Below are 26,544 nucleotides of genomic sequence, written 5' to 3'. Positions count from 1 at the left end.
GGGGGGGGGGGGGGGTTGGGCGCACACCCTGTCACACACAGAGCAGGGCGATCAGGGGGTTGGTGCGCTGCACCCTGTCAAACATAGAGCCGCAGGGTGATCAGGGGATTGGGGAGCTCCCCCCTGTCACACACAGAGCCACAGGGCGATCAGGGGGTTTGGGCACTGCCCCCTGTCACGCTGATCCTGGTGCCGGGAGCCTTGCTGCTCCGCTGATCCCAGTGCTGGGAGGCATATTACCCTTTTACTATATAGAATAGAGGCCTGGTGCATGGGTGGGGGCTGGCTGGTTTGCCCTGAAGGGTGTCCTGGATCAGGGTGGGGGTCCCCACTGGGGTGCCTGGCCAGTCTGGGTGAGGGGCTGAGGGCTGTTTTCTGGAAGCGAGTGACTGAAGCTTCCAACCGCTCCTTGTTTTCTTTTTTATTTTGGGCCAGCTTTAGCTCTGAGGCCTCGCCGCTGAAAACATTGATACAATGTTGCTAAAGCCCGGCTGAATGAAAGCCGGTTTCTGGAGTTTTGTTTAGCTTCTTATTTGCAACATAGTACATAGTTGCTTAGAGTTGCAACTGAGGCCAGCAAGTGAGGCGGGGAATGCTGGAGTCCGCAGTCACTGAAGCAAGCAAACCTCCCTGCTCGCTTCAGTGCCTGGCTGCCGGCCGCCATCTTGGCTGACAGTTAATTTGCATATACTCACTGATTAGCCAATGAAAAGGGTAGCGGTCGTACGCTAATTACCATGTTTCTCTTTTATTAGATTAGATAGATGTAAAAAAAAATGGTATCCATTCAAACATTTCCCCCCCAACAATGCTAAACAAATCAAGCTTTGCATCATACTAAAGGGCAAATAATGGAAGTTTGTGCCTTGGGGTAACTTCAGAGTTATGAACTGGTTATCTGGAGAAATTTAAGCACTTGCTATCTTACGGTTAGAGTCTCAGCTGTTAGATGATGTTAGTAAACATCTTTCTAACCATCAAAAGATAATCAAGAAAACTACTTTTCCTGCCTTACTCAAACCCTTATTACCTTTTATTTTTTTATTTTCTAAATTCTTTCCATTTTTTCCAACAAAAAAAATTCTTTAATTGCCACAATATGCCAAACATACAGATTTGTTTTTTATTCTATTTTAATTATGAACTTAATGCACAAATATGTTCTTTTCAATATTCAACAATGAATATAAAGCAAAAATACCTTCAGAACCACCTCCAAGTCCCAAGCCCAGGTATAAGCAGATGTGAACACTTTTATTATTATTTTGTTATTATAGATTGTGACTTTTCTTACCTTCCACTTACATATTAAGTATCAAAATAAAGGATTTAAAAACCTAACATTTCTGTTTTTTTATTCTATTTTAATTATGAACTTAATGCACAAATATGTTCTTTTCAATATTCAACAATGAATATAAAGCAAAAATACCTTCAGAACCACCTCCAAGTCCCAAGCCCAGGTATAAGCAGATGTGAACACTTTTATTATTATTTTGTTATTATAGATTGTGACTTTTATTACCTTCCACTTACATATTAAGTATCAAAATAAAGGATTTAAAAACCTAACAGTTTTAATGGGGGTTCCCTTAGACATCTATATCCAGTGAGTGAACCTCCATTATTTCTTTCTCTCAAGGAAAACCTTTCCGTTTTACTAACCTCTTACTATTTAGCAGCTTCTCAACAGTCGGTGTTTATCTCCGAACACAAGTACAGTACAGCATTCTCAGCAAGGTGCTTCAGGCTAAAAACAGATGTTAATTAAAAATGCAGATAACAACCCAGGCACCTGTTCTTCCACACTTCTTGTGCTCAAGCCCCAGTCTGTCAAATCCCATCCTTTATTTCAATAATTCTCTGCAGCCTCTCTTCCATTCAAGCTGTAGGTCTTTCACTGTATTGATCACTTAAACTGAACAGGAAAGCCATGTTCTACTGAGCGAACCTATCAGGATGACTACACAGTCAGCTCAGGGAACCAAATGTACTTCATTCTAATGATAAATGTCAATTGTCCGGATGTGATATCTAAACAATTTTAACTATGGGAACATGAATTTAGTCAATTAGTTAAATTTATGTATGCCCCTCTTCCATCTCTTGCAGATCTCAATAGTGTGTGCTCGTGGCAGGGGAAGATGAAGAAAAGGAAGGACATGTATCTAGCACTGAGAAAGGCCAGGTCAGAATTTATGGTGACCTTCCTTAATCACCTACATATAGTCAGAAAAGACTAAGGCTCTTGAAGAGTAACTATAGATAAGTCACTGAAAAGGAAATAAATATAGGGTGTCCGCCAAAAGTATATAAACACTTTAAATAATTAATTCCAATCGGTTAAGTCTAAAAAGAAAGAAACATAAATTGAGCTATCAAAAATGTATGTGTATACATTTTTTTGGGACACCTTATATATAAAAGTGATAAAATGGAGAAGAACTAAGTGAGAATATGTCAGAAAGAATTATACAGTGGTTCATATAAAGTAATCAAGACTAATAAACAAGTAATATTGTGGCAAAAATAGTAGTGAGATAATAAATGTATAAATTGGACTATTCTGAAACTGATCACCAACCCTGACCCTAAATTATACTAAGCACAGGGTTACATCCTCAGCAGACACAACAACATAGAGCTTTGAGCTCTATTCTCCACTCGGCATAGTGGGTGGCACAAAGTAAATAATTATTTGTTGAGTGAATGACTTTTTAAAGAAAAATCTGGAGAAGATTCTGTAGAGAGCAAAAATAAAGAAGCAGTTTGAAACTAAAGCCTCCTGAGTCTAGTCACACCATGTAGGGTAGAAAACTCCTCCTGTTCCATTTTATGCTGGTAGTAGATGGCCTGGCCGAGCACCAGCCTAATCTCTCATTCTTCTGCTGACAGTAGAAGTGAGGGAAGTGAAGAGAGAGTAGCATCTCAAGGAATTTCACTTGAAAATTTGGAGTGGAGGAGGGTTTTAATTTTTCCTTTTTATTGAGGTATTGTCACATGCATATCCTGGTAGAATCCCATTTTTCTATGTTAATTGTGTGTGTGTGTGTGTGTGTGTGTGTGTGTAAGGGGGAGGGGAAGAAGGACAAGAAAAGGGAGAGAAAGAGAAGAGAGGTGCCTAGAAAGTAAAACACTATACTACTCAAAGAGTGTGCAGAAAATGTGTTAATCTTATCTGGGTCATCAGTGATATTTGTGTTAACAGTGCAGTTTCAAGACTATGAATAGGACCCAGTACTGTCAGAAGCAACAATGGATGGGCTTTTAGGGTTTTAAAAAATGTATTAAGAGGCTTCCACTTCTAAGAGTGATAGAAATACTTTTCCCAATCCCTCCCTCTAAGTACAATTTTAAAACCTTGACTTATATATAAAAACAAACATAAGAGTATGAAAGGTGGAGAGAAGGCAGGCCAGCTTAGGAACGTTGGGACCCAAGGAAAACCAGTGGTAAGTTTCTGATGTTCATTTTGCCTCATGTATTCCAGAATTGAAATTAGAGAAGTCAGCGACCCAAACATGCCAATGGGTACAGAGAAGAAAAAGAGCCCGAACAAAAGTTTGATTTCTCTAGCCAAAGGACCAGGCAGTGGACAGCATAGCAAGAGAGAAAACTTTCTAGAAATAACTGCTTTACACCAGCCAAACACCACGCAAAACTGTGGCCCCACCCATACCGGCAATAGTTAGTGGCTTTCAACCTTGCCAGACTGAAACAGGAGTCCCACACCCTCCCCTACTCCCCTTCCCTCAATAGGTGATGTCAGAGAAGGCTGAGTAGAAAAATGGAACTTGCTTCCCTTCTAGGCAATATGGTACTGGGAATATTAGATAACCACATGTAAATGCATGAATGTGGATCACTACTTTACACCATCTTATATAATAAAAGGCTAATATGCAAATTGTCCTCTCAACAGGGAGTTGGACCTGGAGTTCGACCAGGGGGCAGGACTGGCTGGCCAACCTCCTGTGACCCCTCCCCCCAGCCAGCTCCACTCCCAATCGGCCCCCGAACCCCGATTGTGCACTAGGCCTCTAGTCTATATAATAAAAGCCTAAGCAACCATTATGGCAGAACAACCAGAACAACCGGTCGCCATGATGTGCACTGACCACCAGGGGGCAGATGCTCAATGCAGGAGCTGCCCCCGGTGGTCAGTGTACTCCCACAGGGGGAGCGCCGCTCAGCCAGGCTTAAAGCTGGAGAGTGCAGCAGCAGTGGAGGTGGGAGTGAGCTGAATGGTAAGGAGCAAGGGCTCCTGGACTGCAAGAGGGCACAGGACGGGCTGAGGGACCCTGCTCCCAGTGCACAAATTTCATGCACTGGGCCTCTAGTATATAAATATTAACTCAAAATGGATCAAAGACATAAAGGTAACAGCTTAAACTATAAAATTCTTAGAATGAAACAGGAATAAATCTTCCTGACCTCAGATTAGACAATGGCTTCTTTTTTTAATTTTTTTTTACTCACCCAAGGATATGTTTTCATTGCTTTTTATAGAAAGAGGAAGGGAGAGAGAGAGGGAGAAAGAAACATTGATGTGAGAAAGAAAAATCAATCAGTTGTCTCTTGTATGCGCCCCAACTGGAGTCTACCTAGGAATTGAACATTGACCTAACAGGAATCGAACATGCCACCTTTGAGTGTATGGGACTGTGCCACAATGCTCCAACCAACTGAGCTACCAGACCAGGCAGGCAATGGTTTCTTAAATATGGCACCAAAAGCACAACCCAGAAAAGAAAAAGTCAAAAAACTGGGCTTCATAAAAAAGAAAAACCTTTTGTGCACCAAGCACTATCCAAAAAGTGAAAATGGAAGAAAATACTTACAAATAATATATCTGAAAAGGGTCTAGTATCCAGAATGGATAAAGAATTCTCAACAATAAAAGGACACACAGCCCAATTAACTGTTGCCCACCATTCCTTCTTGCATCTCCTATCTTCCTTCCTTCTAGTTCTCTCAGGGAAGACATTGCCCTTCAAGGGCTGTAGATTGATGTGGGGTCTCTGACCTCATCTCCTAGGTCACTTCAGCCCAAAGCTTTGTCTCTGACTGAGTACACAGCCTTTGTAAACCAAGCACCTCACTGCCAGCAGATGCCTTCAAGGCAAACTTTGAATTTGCTTACTCTTATGGAATCAAGCATCCTTGTCATTTCAATCTTTGAGTGTTTCCCTTACTTTCCTGCCAGGTCAACCATGCTTTAAACAAGTATTTTAAACACATTATCTAGCATTTTAGATTTTCTAACCAGGAAGTTTTTCTCTGAAGATCTTTCTGTCTTATCCCCTAAATATTCTTTGGTAATTATTTTACTATTCGTATTCTTTGAATGCATTTCATATAATTGTTCAGTAATGGTCCATTACTGAAAAGTATAACTGAAAAAGCCATTTAGAAATTGAATTAGTTAATAACATTTTTAGTTACAAAACAAGTATTTTTTGCCTATCATGTATATTTTGCATAAGCTAGGAACCACTTTCAAAAGACTAGTCTCTAGTGCCCCCCGAATCTAAGTGTAAATATTGACTTAATATATATTTCCCCTCAGTATCTTATTATAAAACTGTTCAAACATTCAAGAAAGTTGAAAAGATATTTATTTAGCACACAGATTCTATCACTGTCACATTACAATATTGTTTAATCACATATCTACCAATCTCCCTTTCTATCCATCATTTCATCTCACTTTCTTATTGTATTGCAAAGGAAAATGCAGACATCAATACACTTCCCCACAAGTATGTCATAAACAGTATTTTTATTCCTAGGTAATAAAGCTTCCTTTCCTAATATTTTGCTTATTCTTTTATAAGTTTTTAAAAAGCATGACTCTCTCACACAATCACATTATACCATTTGAGTCAGAAAACAAGTCTTATAGTTAAGAAAGGAATAAGTAAAATAAATTATTAATCCTTTATATTTCCATGTTAGTAAAATAAGCTTCATATATGGCACATGCATTTGAAATGTTTTAATACCTAGAAGTTGCTATTATAGTTTCTATTTATCTACACTAATAACAGACAAACATGCAAATTGACCTTACCTTCGCTATGCCTGAAGCCACACCCACCAGCCAGTCAGCGTGACTATATGCAAATTAACCCAACCAAGATGGCGGCTGGCAGCCACAGAGCTGGAGCAAACAGGAGGCTTGGTTGCCCCAATGATGGAGGAAGCCAAGCTTCCCGCCTGCCGCGGCCAGCTCTGAGCTCCACTCAAAGCAACAAAGTTTCAATTATAGAAGGTAAATAAACCCCAGACCTGCTTTCAGTCGGCCATGGACATGAAGCTGGAGCAAGCAGGAGGCTTGGATTGCTCCTGGCGATGGAGGAAGCCAAGCTTCCCTCCCGCCCGCCCTGGCCGGCTCTGAGCTCCTCTCAAGGCTACAGAGTTTCAATTATAGAAGGAAAATAAATCCCAGAATAAAAAAAAAAAAAGAAATAAAGGAGAGGCTGGGAGCTTCCGTCACTGGGGGTGGGGGAGGGGAGGGCCTGGTCAGCCTGAAAACGGCCCTCAGCCCCTCACCCAGACTGGCCAGGCACCCCAGTGGGGACCCTCCACCCTAAAGGGGGTGTGGCTAGCCTGAACCCAGGCGTGGCCAGGCACCCCAGTGGGGACCCCCACCCTGAAGGGGGTGTGACCAGCCTGCAAACACCCATCAGCCCCTCACCCAGGCTGGCCAGGCACCCAAGCGGGACCCCCGCCCTGATCTAGGACACCCTTCAGGGCAAACCAGCCAGCCCCCACCCATACACCAGGCCTCTATCCTATATAATAAAAGGGTAATATGCAAACTGACCCTAACAGCAGAAAGACTGGGAATCACTGGTCACTATGACACACACTGACCACCAGGGGGCAGACGCTCAATGCAGGAGCTGCCCCCTGGTGGTCAGTGCGCTCCCACAGGGGGAGCTCTGCTCAGCCAAAAGCCTGGCTGATGGCTCCCAGTACAGCGGTGGTGGTGGGAGCCTCTCCCACCTCTTCAGCAGCGCTAAGGATGTCCGACTACAGCTTAGGCCTGCTCCCCGCTGGCAAGTGGACATCCCCCGAGGGCTCCCGGGCTGCCAAAGGGATGTCTGATTGCCAGCTTAGGCCCAATCCCCCGGGGAGCGGGCCTAAGCCAGCAGGTGGTCATCCCCTGAGGGGTCCCAGACTGCGAGAGGGCACAGGCCAGGCTGAGGAGCCCCCCCCCCCCGAGTGCACAAATTTTTGTGCACCGGGCCTCTAGTTTATAATAAAAGCTCCTACTTGTTGGTATTTCCCTATTCAGTAATTCTGGAGTACTATTCAATTTCATGGAGGCTGAGAAGTAAACAATCACCTTGTGAACTTAATTTAGGCAAAGCGCATTGGCCTTTTCTGATATTGTGATTTATAATAAGAAATATATCTTTGGTCTTTGTCTTGTTCTTCGCACAGAGCTCCTAAAACTCTTGGAATTTCCTAGGTGATAGAGCAAATGGATACCACCAAATGGCCAATAAAAAATCAAATAGACTATGTAATTGGAAGTAGAAGATGAAGAAAGTGTGCTGTTTCTGCCAAAGCAAGACCAGGAGCAGACTGGTACTGACCATGACTGTTAATATCAAACACTGGAGTAAAGCTGAAGAGTAATAAAGGAATTGTAGTGCCAAAATATAATGCGAATAACATTCCTAACGGATTTAAAATTCACATAAAATATAGATTTGCACTGTTAAACTTAAGTGACCAAGAATCAGAACTGCAGACTGACACTAGAAATATTATTTGGAAAGAATGCACAAAGACAATGCTGGAAGTAGAAAGGAAAGAAAAATAAAGATGCTTGAGAGGAGAAAAACTAAAAACTGTCAGAGACAGGTGAGAGGCAAAAGAAAAAGGTGACCAAAGTAGGGTTAGAAACCTGAATGCAGTTTTTCAACAACTATCATTTAGAAATAAAGAGAACTTTTACAATAGTCAATGTAAGGAGATAGAAGAGAATAGAAAAGAAAAAATCAGAGATCTCTACCAGAAAATGCAAGAAATAACAGGGAAATTCAAACCTAGATGAAGAATGCTGAATACTAATAAGGAAGCACATTATCTGAACAGGAAAAAATAAAGGGAAAGGATGTTCATGGATTCCCTCCATTTACTGAAATTCTCTACAGAAAAGACAAAAGGATGACAGATACTTTAGCAGAATATTCCTATAAGAACGAACCTGCAATCTAAACAGTGAAGTGAAAGCTGCCCTGAATGAACTGGGAAGAAATAAATCACCAGGGGTAAATGAGATACAAAGAGAATTATTTCAAGCCACCAGCAGTGAATCTGTCAAAATCCTCACAAAAATATGTCAAAAAATATGGAAAACAAAACAATGGCCTACTGATAGGAAAGGTTCAATGTACTTCCCAGTTTTCAGGAAGGAGATGCCAAAGAGTACAGTATCTACAGGGCCGTTGCTCTAATTCCCCATGCAAGTACGGTGATGCTCAAGGTGAAGCAATAAAGGCTTCCACCTTATATGAAGTAGGAAATGTAGGATTTTCAGCTGGGTTCAAAAAGGAAGAGGCACTTGAGACCTGATTGGGAGCACTTGCTGGATACTGCACTGCTCCGAAGAATATCAGAAAGTTAGACTAACTTTTGACTGTGTAGATCATGCGAAGCTGGCAGTTGCTCTGAAAGGAATGGGTGTGCCTCAGCACTTGATTGCCCTTATGTGTAACCTGTATTGTGGACAGGAAGCCACTGCCAGGACAGAATATGGAGAGACTGGTTTCCTATAGGGGAAGGTGTTACACCTTTTATTTCCTTGTTTGTTTAATGTGTACACTGAACGTATTTAAAAAAAAAAACTGGACTAGACTCAGAGGAAGGAGCAGTTAAAATTGGTGAAAGAAATATATGCAGATGATATCATCTTACTGGCAGAATGTAGCGATGACTTGAAATGACTTCTGATGAAACTGAAAGAAGAAAGTACCAAAGCAGGACTGCATTTGAAGATGAAGACAACAAAAATCATGACTACTGAAGAGATGCACAACTTCTAACAGACAATGAAGGCACTGAAATTGCTTACCTTGGTACATCAGCAATGTAAATGGAGACTGCAGCCAAAAAAATCAAGAGGAAGGGAGACTCAGAAGGGCAGCAATGGAAGAATTAGGAAAGAACTAAGAGCAGAGCTGTGCCATTAGAGACCAAGGCTAGGATCATCCACACCCTCCTCTTCCTAAATGCTGTGTACAGATATAAAAGTTGGACAGTGATGGAAGTTGATAGGGAAAAAAAAGATTCATTTGAAATATGGGGTTGGAGGAGAACTCTATGGATCCCCTGGACTGCCAGAAAGAGGAACAAGTAGATCATAGAGCAAATTAAGCCTGACACATTGGTGGAGACAAAACTGAAGTTGTCTTTCTTTTTTTTAAAAAAAATATATTTTTATTGATTTTTTTTTACAGAGAGGAAGGGAGAGGGATAGAGAGAAACATCGATGAGAGAGAAACATGGATCAGCTGCCTCCTGCACACCCCCTGCTGGGGATGTGCCTGCAACCAAGGCACATGCCCTTGACCGAAATTGAACCTGGGACCCTTCAGTCTGCAGGCTGACACTCTATCCACTGAGCCAAACCAGTTAGGGCTGAAGTTGTCTTTCTTTAGACACATCATGAGAAGACAAGGTTCTTTGGAAAAGACGATAATACTGGGAAAAACAGAAGGCAGCAGGAGAAGAGGAAGATCAAATATGAGATGGACTGACTCCATAAAAGAAACCATAGGCATGAGTTTACAGGAGCTGAGCAGGGCTGTTAAGGACAGGACATTGTGGGCATCACTCACTCATAGGGTTGCCAGGAGTCGGAGCTGTCTCAAAAGCACATCACACACACACACACACACACACAAACAAAACCAAAAAAGGTGAAAGTAAAGTCTTTTGTTATTCATAACAAGCTCCTTTCAACCACACCCGAGTTAATATTAATGAGTTGATTTTCAAAAGCCCCTATAGATGGAGCTGGTTATCAGAAGAACCAACCATGATTAGAGGGTATCCTGCCCCAGACCTTCAGGATAGGGATGTCCATGGATTCCCTCTAACTATCAACATAAAAACAAAATTGTATCAAAAAAACTTTATTTTAGTAACTCACACAGTATAATTGTCTATTATCACAAATTCACACTATAATACTCACTCTTCCTATGGTTGCATGAAATTAAAAGCAATCTAATATTTTATTCTTCTTAATCAACAGTTCAATCTGGACTCAGGCAATCTGAGTCAACGGCTTTACCAATGAGTGATCGTAAGCACAACCCTACTCTGCACAGCATTCCTTTTTTCTCATCTTTAACTTAAAATTCTGTATAATGATGTTTACTGTTTAGGACTTAGTCCATTATGTAATGACTTTTTTTTAGAGTATTAAAATACTGCCTAGCCAAAGTACATGGAGTAATGTGATTCTAGAACTTCATAAATACAAAAAAGTCTTTGGCTTGTTTCTCTTCCCTTAAGCAGGAGAACTTCTTGGCAGCAGATTAAACAAGAGAAGGGCTCCAACTTTAAGCTATCTCATTTAATTTCCTCTAAACTTACTTTTGTTTTTTCATAATGCCACGTATAGCGTACTGTCAAAAGAACTAATAAACACTCATTATAACAGAAATAGTAGCAAAGCATGCATAGAAGGAAACATGAAAAATCTAGTATATCCTAAGGGAAAACGTTCAATTCCTGATGTAACCACACAGAAAAGCTAGAATCTAATAATAACAACAACAATAATAGACACCTCATCAAAGCACATAAAAAAAATAGAATATTGCATTTGAGGAAAATAAATGAACAAAAAAAGTGCACACCTGTAGTATATGTGAGTATTAGCAGGCTATGAGCATTCTAGGGCCAGGAGCATAGAATAATGACTATCACATTATGAAACATAATGCTAATGCACAAACTAATCCCTGCACAAAATCACAGAGGCCAGAGACACAGTGAGGCCACCGACAGTATGCCTCCAAAATGCCCGTTTCATTCATGTTAATCTGTTGTGTTCTTCAGGCAAGAAGGGAACTCATTAATTTTTCCTAGGAACAGGGAAAACAAAATAATAGTGAGAGCAAAGAACAAAGCCCTCGGTCCAACGACAGCCACAGTGTTTTTGGCATAGGTTCATATGTAGAAGACTGCCTCATTCAGGGTGAAAAGTCTCTTGAAATATGCTAATGTAATTCAGATTAAAAGGCAAAATTCAATTACAGATCACAACTCATACAATATATTAACATTCCTCAGCTTCTAAAATGACTGTTTTCCAAAGGCCTCCCTATTGGATAGAGATAAAAGTACCACTTTATATATAGTTTACTCAATTGCCAACTGATACTATCCCCTTAAAAGGGTTGTTCTAAGAAAAAAAGAAGGGACTATATATATATATATATATATATATATAATTGTTGAAAGAGTTCAATAGAGTTATAGCAAATTTATATTTTAAGTAAAATTAAAATTCTAAACTCAATTACTTCCTTTTGGTGCATGGAGTGGAAAATTTTATTACCTTCTGTTATAAAATATATCATATATAAAAAGTATACAAAATGTACACATTCAGCTAAAAGAATAGCCATTTTTAATTGACTCTGATATATACCCCATTGATCTTAAGAAATGGAATGTTACTAATACCTTGGAGGCTCATATATGACTATTCCTAGATTTCTCTTAACCCACTCTGCACTATCCTACATTTTGTGCTAATCACTTCTTTGTTTTCATTTATAGTATTACTAAACTATATTATATGTACCTATACATACAGTATAGTTTATATGTATTTCTAAATATTTATATGTATTTCTAAACTAACTATATCTACCGATCTATCATCTATCTCTGTCAACCCATTCATCTTCCATCCATCCATTTTTTGAACTTTATATATATGGGATATGCTATATGTATTTGTCCTTCAACTTTTACATTACTTTTCTCAAAGTAACTTACTGACATTATCTAATTTTTCATATCACACCTAAGGTTAAAAATTTTTATTATATCCATTTAAAGCAGAGAAAAGGAGGCGCAGTATAGCTAGCAACTTGCCACAACACGAGAGCACAATGGACAAATCTTTCCACAGTAATTTTGAAAGAAAAGCAAACCAACGACTGTCTCAGAGCTTTTTATAGCACATTTGTATTTTTAGCTTCAACGAAAATAAAGTATTTCTCCAGTGCCCGAAGCACAATTAAGTTAGTTTTTTTTTTTTTAATGTTAATATTTTTAAATTGACTTTACCCGGCAGCTATTTTTTGCTTTCACACTAAAGGGGGAGTTCTATTAAAGTGTGCTGTTGGTGTAAAAGCCCTAAACAATATTGAATTATATTAGTTAAAAGGAAAACAAGAATGAATTAAATAAAGGATATCAAGAGAAGATTTGTTTTTCTCTTAGGGCAGCAGTTTTCAACTAGTGTGTCGCAGGAAGTTTTAAAACATGCAATACCTAACGATGTAGTCAGGGACACTGACTTCTTTTCCCTTAGACTGTCAAATTAAAAAATGACTACAACCAACACAACAATAGCCATCCGATGTGAATGAATCAAAATTATACCTTATTTTTTGTCAGACCGGCAAAAACATTTTTTTTTGGTGTGCCGCAGACTTTTAGTAATTAGTTTATGTGTGCCATGAGAAGAAAAAGGTTGAAAATTGCTGCCTTAGGGTGTTATAAAACCAGTACACATAATATGGGATGTTCTCATTAAAGAACATGGCTCCTTATGTAGGTATTAGTTTAATACTAATCAATCCAAATATATCATTCACCTGAGCAAGTGGTGGAAGAATCTCCTTGCATATTTGCTGATTTGGTCTCTATATTCCAATATAGTTGTGTCCAGGAGTGGTCTTGTTGGAGCATAGAAGGTTCCAAGGCTTGCCTCGAGCTGTGCTGTGGAATTCAAACATAGCAGCACTAAAACAAGTGAAACTCCTTCAATTACAACAGAATACTCATGTTTGCAGTCAGTCAGGTTTTGCAAACTTGGATGAAATGTGAGCTTGTTGCAGGAAAGATGAAATTAGAATATGACAGCTGGTACAAAAACAAACCTGTGTATAAACTTTCACTTGAAGCAAAGCTGACAATGACTTTGAACAACGAAAAGCTGTCAAAACTGAAGAAATCCATAATGAATCAACCTCTCACCACAAATGGGTAATTAAAACAGTGACTCATCAAAGTAACACAGTTTGAACTAGTATTTCCAGTAAAATCAACTTACTTTGTGCTCAACATTTACTCTCCTTAGTTGAAGGGCAAAAACTAACCTGTCCACATTGAGCACTGAAATATTCGAAATCTTTTAAAAAATAATACAAATAAAAATAGCCTTATTGTAATAGAGATTTTACTACCTACTAAAACTTTAAAGAAACAGTGAAAGTCCCTTTATCTTCCCTAAATCCTGTCCTCAACAATAAGATTGTTGGTTTTGTCCAGGTGTGAAAGCTAACACTCCTGGGAGGGACGACATGCTAATCTGCTCTGGGTCACCTGACACCTTCCTAGGAAAGGGCAGGTTTTGATAAACCAGAGTGCTTAGAACTAGAAGAAAGGGGCACAGTCTGCCAACTTCACAACTTTACCAAGACATGCCTATAGGGTTGTATTTCCTCCCAGAAATACCTGGAAGTTATCTAGTTACCATAATGGTGAGAGTATGAGTAGATAGAGCACTACAGTTCACAGTAAGATTCCACTGATTCTTATGCTACTTACTAGCACTTGGTTGAATAAACAATTTTTTATTTAGCGAAATTCTTTAGTTTTAGGCATCTTTGGTTTTGAAAGTATTAAATACCTCATCAGAGTAATTGCTATAGGCTTGGCTAAGCTATAAGTAATTTCTTTTTTAATCTCAAATCTAGACAGTGAAGTAAGATGAACTTTAGAGGTATTTTCTTTCAAAGCAGCAGTCAATTTAGATTAAAATTGAATACAGCAATGCTATTGTGAAAACAAGCCAGATTCTCTTGCCATTGCTTGTTTTCTTGACAGCATGTTTTGTACATCTGAAACGTTCAAGCCTACATGAAATACTCGTAACTCCCAGCACAGTTATAGATTCATTAGATAGCCCAGCTTGATGTTTAAGACAGAAATGACGGCCTCGAAGATAACCACAATGTGGCTACAAATAAAAGAGCCCACTGGGTTCCACTAATAAAAGGAAAACAAATTACCATGTCAAATTTGTTAGATTCAGATAGAATAAATCTCAATAGAAAAGAATTCTGAATGTTTTAGAAATGTGTTTTGCAGTTACTTAGGGGAAAATGCATATACCTATCTAAATGTACATATTCTGATAACCTAGCATCATGCAAGCAGTTTTTAAATAGCCTATAATCATACAAGCTTTTTATTTCCATATCTCCCCAATATGGTTCCTGAAAATATACTTTATTAATGCAAAAATCTGATAATGTCCACTTGTGAATTACCTAATAATCTTTCTTAGAATACAGAAATCTTAAAATACAAATTCACTAAGGTGTGAGTAATTTCTCAGTGTCCTGAGTGACAGTAAATATTTTATCTTCTCCATGTTTCTTCATCTGTAAATTTAGGATCTCTTGTAGAGTTTTGTGCACCATAACAGGTTTTCTTGGAGACTCTGCTTCTTTTTTTTTTTTAATATTATGTACCCAATCTTGAGAGTGTACCAATGCTAAGAAATGACTGAAATAACTCGGCAGGCAGAAATATTAAAGTAATATCTAGTACTTAAAATTTTGAAGTCATACTCTTTTTATTTCTAACTAGTATTTTTTTAAATATATTTTATTGATTTTTTTTACAGAGAGGGACACAGAGTTAGAAACATCGATGAGAGAGAAACAATGATCAGCTGCCTCCTGCACACCCCCTACCAGGGATGTGCCTACAACCAAGGTACATGCCCTTGACCAGAATTGAACCCAGGACCCTTCAGTCCACAGGCCGACGCTCTATCCACTGAGCCAAACTGGTCAGGGCTCTAACTAGTATTTTAATACCTACTGTGGGCCAAGCACCGTGCTAGGCATTTTCTCATTGTAGAAATCCTGGAATCCCCATAGATGGGTTGGGCTACCTCAAAAAGCACATTCAAGTAACATTAAATAAATACTTATTGCGAGCCTCCTGCGAGATGGGCCAAGTCCCATGATGCAAACTTCCTGAAGAAACATGTTCTTATTGATTATTCTTCTCTAAAATTACTAAAATGAAGGTTATATACAGAATTCTATCTAAACAACTTGTTTATAAACAAAATAAAATAGAATAAGAACATCTATAAATATGCAAAGAAAATAGTAGGGGAAAACAAGCTATCCAATAAAGATGTTTGATATATTTCTTGTTGGATATATCCTCTTGCAAACTACCTAGGGACACTTTCTCATTGGTCATGATTTCCCATCATTAATGTCAATGTTTTTTGCAAAGATTTGAAATAAAGAAGCAAGTGCAAAAATGGTTAGGTGCATTTTACATTAAGTAAATAAGTAAATCAATAAAAATAACATACTGATAAATGACAAATATAAAAATTAATTTCATTGTGGCACATATTTGTCCCCCCCCCCTATTTTTTACAGTGTTTTATTTCTCTCTGACAATAAACATCTGAGATCCTATGGGAAAAATTATTTACTGGGGGAAGGTGGGGAAATGAAAGCAGACAGAAGGGAAAGGGGTATCAGAACTACAAGTTAGAATGAAAATAAGAAGCAGCAGCCTGGGCTGCAAGTCTGACAAAAATACAAATACACACACACACACACACACACACACACACACGCAGTAAGGGGAAAGGATTATTTTCTGGACAAAGACTTGGGGTGTGAGAGAAAAATATTGATGTCTAAAGTAAAGGAGCAGTAGGGATGTTTGTTTGGGGCCCTTTGTCTACCCGACCCTAGACAGTACATGAACTTCTTGTTCAAAGTTTGAAATCTGAGCATATTCCACACATGAACTTACACTGGAATGAATATACAATAACTGCATTGTGAGCTCCAACATAGGTATACACAGAAAAGTTCTTTACGTTGATAAATACTACACAGTCAATATATCATATAGGAGTAACTATTTGATATCTGACCTGATCAGTTTTAATAAGGCATTAACATTTTTGTCTTAGTTTCCAATAATATAACTCAAAATCATCTCAAAAATAACTGACTCAATAAAAGGTACTTCATGTATATGCAAAACCCACTGATGGAATATATTTCGAGTCTGACCTTCTCTCTCTGGAGTCAGCTTTTGTCTGAGAAGGTGGTTCACAATGGCACTCATGCTGACGAAGCACTGGTGGCCCAGCGTGTCCCAGTCCATACTGCTCAGCATGCTTATCGCCTCACAGACCTCGTCATAGTGAATGTACTGGGAGATGACGTCTACCAGGCCCAGCTGTCCTCGAGTGAAGATACCTGTCACAACAAAGTGTAAAGCCAAGTAAATCTTTTAAAAATAAAAAGAAGAATAACAAAAACAAAGTTAAGTTTTTGATAAAGAAAATAAAACAGTAATCATTTCTTGCATAAGTGCTAGAAATGTGAAATTTGGGGAGCCAAGACTATTATGACTCTGCAGTTAAATCTTCATTTTAACTAATACCTACCCCCTATCTAGCTTATCCTTACCATTTCAGCACATATTAACTAATTTATACTCCATGTAGGCACTGCTTAAACCAAGTGGATAAGCATGAGAATATTGAGGTAGACCTCCTTTCCCTGGCTGCTGGCCGGGGCCTTCCTTCATTCTGCGCCGCCCCCTGGTGGTCAGCATACATCATAGCGATAGATCGAACTCCAGGTCCCCCAGTTACACTCCCGAGGGGACAATTTGCAATTCGGCTTTTATATATTCAGTAGGTCCTTGATCTCGACATAATGCAATTTTCGCCATAAGTTGGAACCCACCTACATAAGCACCTACGTCACTCACATGGAGCACATACACAGCAGTAATGAAGTGAAACAGTAAAAAAAATTTAAAAGAAAGATAACAATTCCTGACCTTTACTTGTGGTCAGTAAATAATAAAAAACATAAAGCACATATGTACATACATCAAAATGACGGAACTTTTTTCTTTATAAATAAATGGGAGATGGCAACGTAACCACGAAACGACGTAAGTCGAGTCCGACGTAACTCGAGGACTGCCTGTATAGTTTGGTATTTAGAGATTATTCTCTTCTACTGAAGTAAGCAATGATCAGTATTAATCCTGCTGTTGAGTCTCTTCACAATTAATATTTACTATAAAATATTGTGGTAAAATATAAACATATTTGTTTATCCTTTTAAATAAAAGAAAATCCACTTCTAATCTTAGAGAGACAAGAACACAAAAAAATGGGGAAGCATTCTGATCTAGTTTTATTTTATCATCTTTTAAGTATGGCTTATTTCATTTAAAACTAACAACTTCTGTGTAAATGACAATAAATACTAGGGCTCTTAAGCAGGTTATTATTTTTAAAATCTTTAAAAAATGGTTGGCAGTAAAATCTTTTTTTATTCAGCCAATGTTTATGAAGTTGAGTGAGTCCACAAAAACTTCTCAGTACAAATCATCATGAAGCTAAATGAGAAAATATGTGAAATTATTCGTAAGCTGTAAATTATATAAAATATTGCAGCAATTTTTTTCATTATAATCATCATTTAATTGCAAAGGTTATAGGTTTCAGGATTTTAAAAACCTATTAGTTCATGAGAAAAATGCCAAAATTCTCCGTATTAACTTCAAGTCACATCAAAAAGAAAACCTTTGCTATATCTAACAGGACTCAACTTGACAGGGAATCTGGGGAATTGCCCTGGCTATACTAAGCAACAAAACTTTGCTATTCTTTTTATGTTGGTAAAATCAATGAATGCTACTGTCCAAAGCCTTTGTGAGCCTGCAGTCAAGCACTCAAGTCCTTATAAATCAGAGTGGCTCCTTGGCAGTAGATATTAATGTGTAGGAACTTTGCAGGAAACTGAAAATATTCAAACCCTTTGACTCTATCTGTACCTTATATGTCTAGCAAGAGAAATAACTGATTTTTGAGAAGAAAAGCTAGTATATAATATCATAATCAAATTATGCAAAAGGCGATAAAGGAAAAATCTTAAAAAGAAACCAAAAAAGGGACAAATGATGTATAGAGAGACAAAGATATGAATAATTGCAAACTTTGTTTCTGAAACGATGCAAGCCAGAAGACAACAGCAAGACATTTTTAAAATGTTGAGAGATGGAAATGAATTAGCTTAAAATTCTGTATCTTATAATAAAGAATTGAAAGTTCATGAAGAAACATAATCTTAAATGAACCTAACAATAGAGCTCTGAAATAATAAAGCAAAAACTGACAGAACAGGAGAAAAAGTGAATTCTACAATTATAGTTGGAGATTTCAGTACTTCTCTGTCACTAATTAAGAGAATATATAAGCAGAAAGTCAGTACAAATAGAAAAATACTGAAAAACACAAGTCTTAAATTTGACCCAATTGACATTTATAAAACATTTCACACAATAACAGCAGTATATACTGGGTGATAAAACATAAATTTAAATGTTTTGAAATCATACAGAGTATGTTCTCTGACCACACCAGAATTAAATTAGGTATCAATACAGAAAGATAGCTGAAAATCTCCAAATATTTAGAAATTAATCAACATTCTTCTAAATAAGAAAGAAGAAATTACAAAGTGAATTAGAAAATATTTTAAAATGAATAAAAATTTTAAAATAACATCAACATTTGTAAGGTATGGCTATAGCAGTACTTAAGAGGACAATTTCTAGCTAACTTTTTCTTGATTTTTTAAATTTTGTTTTCTTTATTAAGGTATTACATATGTGTCCTTATCCTCCCCATTGACCCCTACAACCCCCACTCATGTCCTCACCCCCCTGGTGTCTATGTCCATTGGCTAGGCTTATATGCATGCATACATGTCCTTTTGTTGATCTCTCCCCCTTACCCCACCCTCCCCTATCTTCCCCCTGAGTTTTGATGGTCTGATCGATGCTTCTCTGTCTCTGGATCTGTTTTTGTTCATCAGTCTATGTTGTTCTCTATATTCCACAAATGAGTGAGATCATGTGATATTTATCTTTCTCTGTCTTATTTCACTTAGCACAATGCTCTCCAGTTCCATCCATGCTGTTGCAAATGGTAAGAATTCCTTCTTTTTTACAGCAGCATAGTATTCCATTGTGTAGATGTACCACAGTTTTTTAATCCACTCATCTGCTGATGGGCACTTAGGCTGTTTCCAAAACTTAGCTATGGTAAAATGTGCTGCTGTGAACATAGGGGTGCATATATCCTTTCTAAATGGTGTTTATAGTTTCTTGGGATATATTCCTAGAAGAGGAATCACTGGGTCAAATGGGAGTTCCATTTTTAGTTTTGTTTTTTTAAAAATATATTTTATTGATTTTTTTACAGAGAGGAAGGGAGAGGGATAGAGAGTCAGAAACATCGATGAGAGAGAAACATCAACCAGCTGCCTCCTGCACACTCCCCACTGGGAATGTGCCCGCAACCAAGGTACATGCCCTTGACCAGAATTGAACCTGGGACCTTTCAGTCCGCAGGCCGACGCTCTATCCACTGAGCCAAACTGGTTAGGGCCCATTTTTAGTTTTTTGAGGAAACTCCATACTGTTCTCTATAGTGGCTGCACCAGTCTGCATTCCCACCAGCAGTGCATGAGTGTTCCTTTTTCTCCGCATCCTCGTCAGAACTTGTCATTTGTTGATTTGTTGATGATAGCCATTCTGACAGGTGTGAGATGATACCGCATTGTCATTTTAATTTGCATCTCTCAGATGATTAGTGACTTTGAGCATGTTTTCATATGTCTCTTGGCCTTCCTTATGTTCTCTTTCGAAAAGTATCTATTTAGGTCTGTTGCCCATTTTTTGATTGGATTGTTTATCTTCCTGTTGTTAAGTTGTATGAGTGCCCTGTAAATGTTGGAGCTTAAACCCTTATCAATGATAACATTGGCAAATATGTTCTCCCATGCAGTGGCTTTCTTGTTGTTTTGTTTGATGATCTCTTTTGCTGTGCAGAAGCTTTTTATTTTGATGTAGTCCCATTTGTTTATTTTCTCTTTAGTTTCCATTGCCCTAGGAGCTGTATCAGTGAAGATATTGCTTTGGCATATGTCTGAGATTTTGCTGCCTGTGGATTCCTCTAATATATTTATGGTTTCCCGTCTTATGTTTAAATCCTTTATCCATTTTGAGTTTATTTTTGTGTATGGTGTAAGCTGGTGGTCTAGTTTCATTTTTTTGCATGTATCTGTCCAATTTTCCCAACACCATTTATTGAAGAGACTGTCTTGACTCCATTGTATGTTCTTGCCTTCTCTGTCAAATACTAATTGAGCATAGTGGTTTGGGTCAATTTCTGGGTTCTCTATTCTATTCCATTGGTCTATATGTCTGTTCTTGTGCCAGTATCAGGCAGTTTTGAGAACAGTGGCTTTGTAATACAGCTTGATATCTGGTATTGAGATCCCTCCTACTTTGTTCTTCTTTCTCAGGATTGCTGCAGCTATTCGGGGTCTTTTTTTATTCTAGATGAATTTTTGGAGAGCTCTAGGTCTGTGAAATATGCTGTTGGTATTTTAATGGGGATTGCATTGAATCTATAGATTGTTTTGGGTAGTAACAACAGACCACACAGAAATACAAAAGATTGTTAAAAATTACTATGAACAACTCTATTTCAACAAACTAGACAACATAGAGGAAATAGACATATTCCTAGAAAAATACAACCTTCCAAAACTCAATCAAGAAGAATCTAAAAATCTCAATAGGCCTATAACTATGGAGGGAATTGAAGCAGTCATCAAAAAGCTTCCAGCAAACAAAAACCCAGGGCCAGATGGCTTCACAGGGGAGTTTTACCAAACATTCAAAGAAGAACTAAAACCTATCCTCCTCAGACTATTCCAAAAAATTCAAGAGGAAGGAACACTTCCAAGCTCATTTTATGAAACCAGCATTACCCTAATACCAAAACCAGATAAAGACAACACAATGAAAGAGACTTACAGGCCAATATCCCTCATGAACACAGATGCCAAAATCCTCAAGAAAATTCTAGCAAATCAGATCCAGGATTACATTAGAAAGATCATACACTATGACCAAGTAGGATTTATCCCAGGATGCAAGGATGGTACAATATCTGCACATCAGTAAACGTGATACATCATATAAACAAATTGAGAGATAAAAATCACATAGTCATATCAATTGATGCAGAAAAAGCATTTGACAAAACCCAACACCCTTTCTTGATAAAAATCCTCAGCAAAATGGGAATAGAGGGATCATACCTCTACAAAATAAAAGCCTTTTATGACAACCCTACAGCCAACATCACACTCAGTGGGCAAAAACTAAAACCATTTCGCCTAAGAACAGGAATGAGACAGGGTTGCCCACTTTTACCACTCCTGTTCGACATAGTACTGGAATTGCTAGCCATAGCAATTAGACAAGAAGAAGAAATAAAAGGTATCCAAATTGGAAAGGAAGACGTAAAACTGTCATTATTCACAGATGACATGATACTGTACATAGAAAACCCTAAAGATTCCATCAAAAATTATTAGACTTAATAAATGAATTTGGCAATGTAGCAGGATACAAAATTAACACCAAGAAATCTGTGGCATTTTTATACACCAATAGTGAACTTACAGAAAGAGAGATTAAAAAAACAATCCCATTTATCTTCACACCAAAAAAATTAAGATACCTAGGAAAAAACTTAAGTAGGTAAAAGACTTAGGTAGAAAACTAAACTAAGTAGTTTTCTGAGTACTACAGGACACTGAAAAAAGAGATAGAGGAAGACATAAACAGATGGAAGAACATACTGTGTTCATGGATTTGTAGAATCAACATCTAGCTAACTTTTTTTAATTAGAAAAGAAGAAAGGTCTAAATTCAATAATTCAAGCTTCCATGTTAAGAGCCTAGGAAATGAGGAATACATTATAGCAGAAAGAAATAATAAAAATAAGAAAGAGAAAATAAACACTAAAGAAAAATCAATGAACTAAAAAACTGGTTCTTTGAACCACTGGAAGGTGCCACAGATTTTCTAGCCGAGCTAGGAATAACTTCTACAAAATAGCCTGGCTAGACTGGACAGAAGAACTGCACTCAGTTGGCTGTTTTCTTTTTTTAATATAAAAATTTACCTTATGGCCATGAGTAGACTGAGAAGCTAAACTGAATAAGCAATCAAAATTTGACTTAAGGAAAGGAGATTTTAGCAGTATTTTTCAGTTTTGAAGTCTAAAACCATCCCAAGGTATAGGAGCCATAGTCTCAACTGAAAATGAACTTTTGTAGGAACTGTTGCCATTTGTACCTACTACTGTGTGTATATGTACATGTACATATATGTACATATATACATACATACTATATGCATATGCAATACAGCCTGTCTCTATGTGACACAGGCTGCATATTGGGGCTGGTAAGCTGGGGAGGAATAGTGTGGATAGTTAATGACTGCTTGTTTTTTAATTAACGAACACTTAGCCTTTCTATGTGCATAATGGCACAAGAGCTGGATACCCAGGTGTTTGACAAAAACTGAGATGCTTGCTATTCAGTTGCAGACTGGGGCACCAGCCCAGCATTTGGCATGAAGACTGTCAAGGCTGGCTAGGTTTGAATCCTCACTCTCTCTCCTTCAACCAATGGGGATTTAGCAAAAACTTTCAAAGTTTTGGTTTGGGAGTTTATATAGGTTTTTCTTTGGATGTATAAATAGTTGATTGATGAATATGGTCAGATTTTTCCTCACTGGCTGTTCCTAAATTCTTAGGATACATTCTGGTAAGTTACACTTTGTGAATTAATTGTCCTATGTGTAATTGTTTTTTTAAAATATATTTTATTGATTTTTTACAGAGAGGAGAGAGAGGGATAGAGAGTTAGAAACATCAATGAGAGAGAAACATTGATCAGCTGCCTCCTGCACACCTCCTACTGGGGATGTGCCTGCAACCAAGGTACATGCCCTTGACTGGAATCGAACCGGGCACCTTTCAGTCTTCAGGCCAGTGCTCTGTCCACTGAGCCAAACCAGTTAGGGCCATATGTGTAATTGTTGCACTTTGGATGTACCTAATTTGATTATTTTTAAAAAATATTTCCACTTAGGGTATCTGTTTGCAGGTTAGAAAATAAGAAAATGTAATTGTGTGATGATATGAAAAAAAAAATCAAAGCTGGTTCTTTGAAACCATAGTAAAATTTACCAACATCTGCCTAAATTGAGAAAAAAGAGAGAGAAGACATAACCTACCAATATTGACAACAATCACTACAGAACTACAAACATTAAAAATAAGTGAATAATCTAACTTTATGCAAATAAATATAACTTAAAGAAATGGGTTCCTTGAAAGACCTAAACTATCAAAGCTCATTCAAGAATCACATGATAAAAAAAAAGAATCACATGAATGACCCTTTATTATCTGAATTTGAATCCACAGTTTAAAAACCTTGATATACACATATCGCGCGCGCACACACACACACACACCCTGCATGTCCAGATGCCTTCACTGGAGAGTTCTCTCAAACATTTAAAGAAGAAACAATATCAACTCTATACAACTCAAAATATAAGAGGAGGGAACACTTCCCAACTAATTTCATGATGTTAGCATTACACTGACACCAAAAATGACAGACATTACAGGAAAAGGAAAAGTACAAACCAATATCTCCCATAAATAGATTCCAAAATCCTTAACAAAATATTAGCAAATCTAAAATACATTAAAAAGATAATCATCATAAACAAGAGAGCTTTATCCCACAAACACAAGGTCGCCAAAACTTCTGAAAACTAATCAATATAATTCACCATATGACCAAACAAAACATACAATCATTTCAATAGATGCGGAAAAAGCACTTGAAAAAATTCAGCATCCACTCAAGATAATACATCTCAGGAGACAAGTAGTGGAAGGGGACTTCTTTAACCTAATGACTTCATAGTTATAGTGAAAGATTAAATGCTTTCCAACAGAGATTGGAAACAAAGTAAGGATGTCCTCTCTTGCCATTTATATTTAATATTACAGTGGAGGTCCTAGCTAGTATAGTAAGGCATACAGGTTGGATAAGAAGTTGTAAAACTGTTTTCAATTGCAGCTATCATAGTCATTTAAGTAAAAAATCCTAAGGAATCAACAAAAAAATCACGACTAGGAAATGAATTTAACAGGATTGTAGGATATATGGTCATATTTTAAGTTTTATTTCTATGTAATACCAGGAAACAATTAAAAATACTATTTATAATAGCATCCAAAAACATGAACAAAATATGTACAAGGTCTTTACACTTAAAATTATAGAACACTGCTGAGAGAAATTAAAGACCTGAATAAATGGAGAGAGATACTGTGTTTTGAGGATCAATATTGTTAAATTGTTCTTCTACCCCAATTTGATCTATAAATTGAACATAACCTCAATCAAAATCTATGAGGTCTTTCTGCAGAAAATGACAAGTCAGTTTTAAAATTTGTATAGAAACCCAAAGATCTAGAGTAGCCAAAATAATTTTGAAAAAGAAGAACAAAATTGGCCCTAGCCGGTTTGGCTCAGTGGATAGAGCGTCAGCCTGCAGAATGAAGGGTCCCAGGTTCGATTCCAGACAAGGGCATATGCCCAGGTTGTGGGCTCAATCCCCAGTAGGGGGTGTGCAGGAGGCAGCCGATCAATGATTCTCTCTCATCACTGATGTTTCGATCTCTCTCATCCTCTCCCTTCCTCTCTGAAATCAATAAAAATATATTTTAAAAAATAAAAACAAAATTGGAGGACTAACAGAACCTGATTTCAAGACACTATAAAAGCACAGTAATTAAGACAGTGTGATACTTAGTTACATATAGACATATAGATCAGTAGAAAAGAGTTTATTCACACACACACACACACACACACACACACACACACGGTCAAGGTAACTCAATGAAGAAAGGTGAATCTTTCCAACAACAGGTACTGTAACAAGTGAATATGAATATTAGAAAAATAATTTCAACCCATACCTGACACCATATGCAGAAAATTTACTTGAAATAGACCATAAACCTAACTGTAAGAACTAAAACCATAAAACTTCTAGAATCTAGAAGAAAATAGGGTTAGACAAAGATTCCTTAGATGGGACATAAGAAACACAAGCCATAAAACATAGAAATTTAAGAACTGGATTTCATTTCATGTAAAAACTTCTGCTACCTGAAACATGCAGTTAAGAAAATGAAAAATAAACGACACTGGAAGAAAATATTCACAATACTAAGACTTGTAAGATATATAAAAAGTCTTATAATTCAGTAATAAATAATCCAATAAAATTTGGGCAGAAGATTTGAAGATAGATGAGAAGATATATGGAAAATAAGCACACAAAAAGATGCTCAACTCCAATACTTCATCAGGGAAATACAAACTGACATCACTACACATCCACTAGAATGGCTAAAATTAAAAAGACCATTAATGCCAAGTGTGACTGAGGAGGTGGAGCAACTGGAATTCCAAAATACAGTGGGGCCTTGACTTACGAGTGTCCCAACTAACGAGTTTTTCGAGATACGAGCCATCTCTCGGCCAATTTTTTGCTTTGAGTTGCGAGCTAAAATTCGGGTTACGAGCCAGCTTCAGATACCCCACCGCTAGTTGGCGCAGCGAACGTCACAGTGAACGCCACAACATCAGCCCAGCATCACGTGTCTCACTCGTTCACTTTAATGATTTGACATACGAGTAATTTGAGTTACAAGCTCCGTCACGGAACGAATTAAACTCGTAAGTCAAGGCCCCACTGTAGTTTCTTCTTAAGTTAAACATACATTTATCATATGGCCCAACCATTCTATTCCTAGGTTTTTCTCAAGAGAAATTAAAATATATGTCCATACAAAGACTTGCACATGAAAGCACATGGCATTTTTAGTGATACTTACTTGTAAAGTCTGCTGTGTAAGTCTCAGTGACTAATGAATGCTCACTGTTAGTAATTTCTAATTGCCTCCATTAGTCTTTGAGACACCTTAGAATCACCTGGAGAGCTTTAAAAACATGGATGCCAGGTTCTGCTCTCAAAGACAGTAGCCTGGGAATCGGATGCTTTAAAGCTATCTACGTCATTCTGATGTACTGCCAAGGTTTGAAAACCTCCACTGTATGGGCACTTAAGGCATAACTGCTCATCTTCCCCCTTAAAACTCACTGATTCGCGTAACAGTGTTGCCCTGGCTCTTCCTCACTCACTCATTCCTTTGCAATTATTTCTATAAGCCTACGAGAGGTGTCTGACAATTGCTCCCAACTACGAAGCAGTTTCTGATGTTTGGC

At 37.7% G+C, this 26,544-nt stretch overlaps 1 protein-coding gene across 2 annotated transcripts in view; it reads right to left on the bottom strand.

The window, feature by feature from the left end:
* Positions 1–26,544, bottom strand: part of WDPCP (WD repeat containing planar cell polarity effector) — a 236,106-nt gene that overhangs the window by 99,237 nt on the left and 110,325 nt on the right. For both annotated transcript variants that reach the window (XM_006083288.3, XM_023746417.1), the window contains 2 exons: positions 16,335–16,523; positions 12,864–12,987 (listed from right to left, as the gene is read on the bottom strand). In XM_006083288.3, coding sequence (XP_006083350.1) covers positions 12,864–12,987; positions 16,335–16,523 — 313 coding nt within the window. The remainder of the gene's footprint in view (positions 1–12,863; positions 12,988–16,334; positions 16,524–26,544) is intronic.

Source organism: Myotis lucifugus, unplaced genomic scaffold (assembly GCF_000147115.1).
Source record: "Myotis lucifugus unplaced genomic scaffold, Myoluc2.0 scaffold_6, whole genome shotgun sequence".
In the NCBI taxonomy this organism is placed as follows: Eukaryota; Metazoa; Chordata; class Mammalia; order Chiroptera; family Vespertilionidae; genus Myotis; species Myotis lucifugus.
This window is presented reverse-complemented; position numbering and strand designations above follow the sequence as displayed.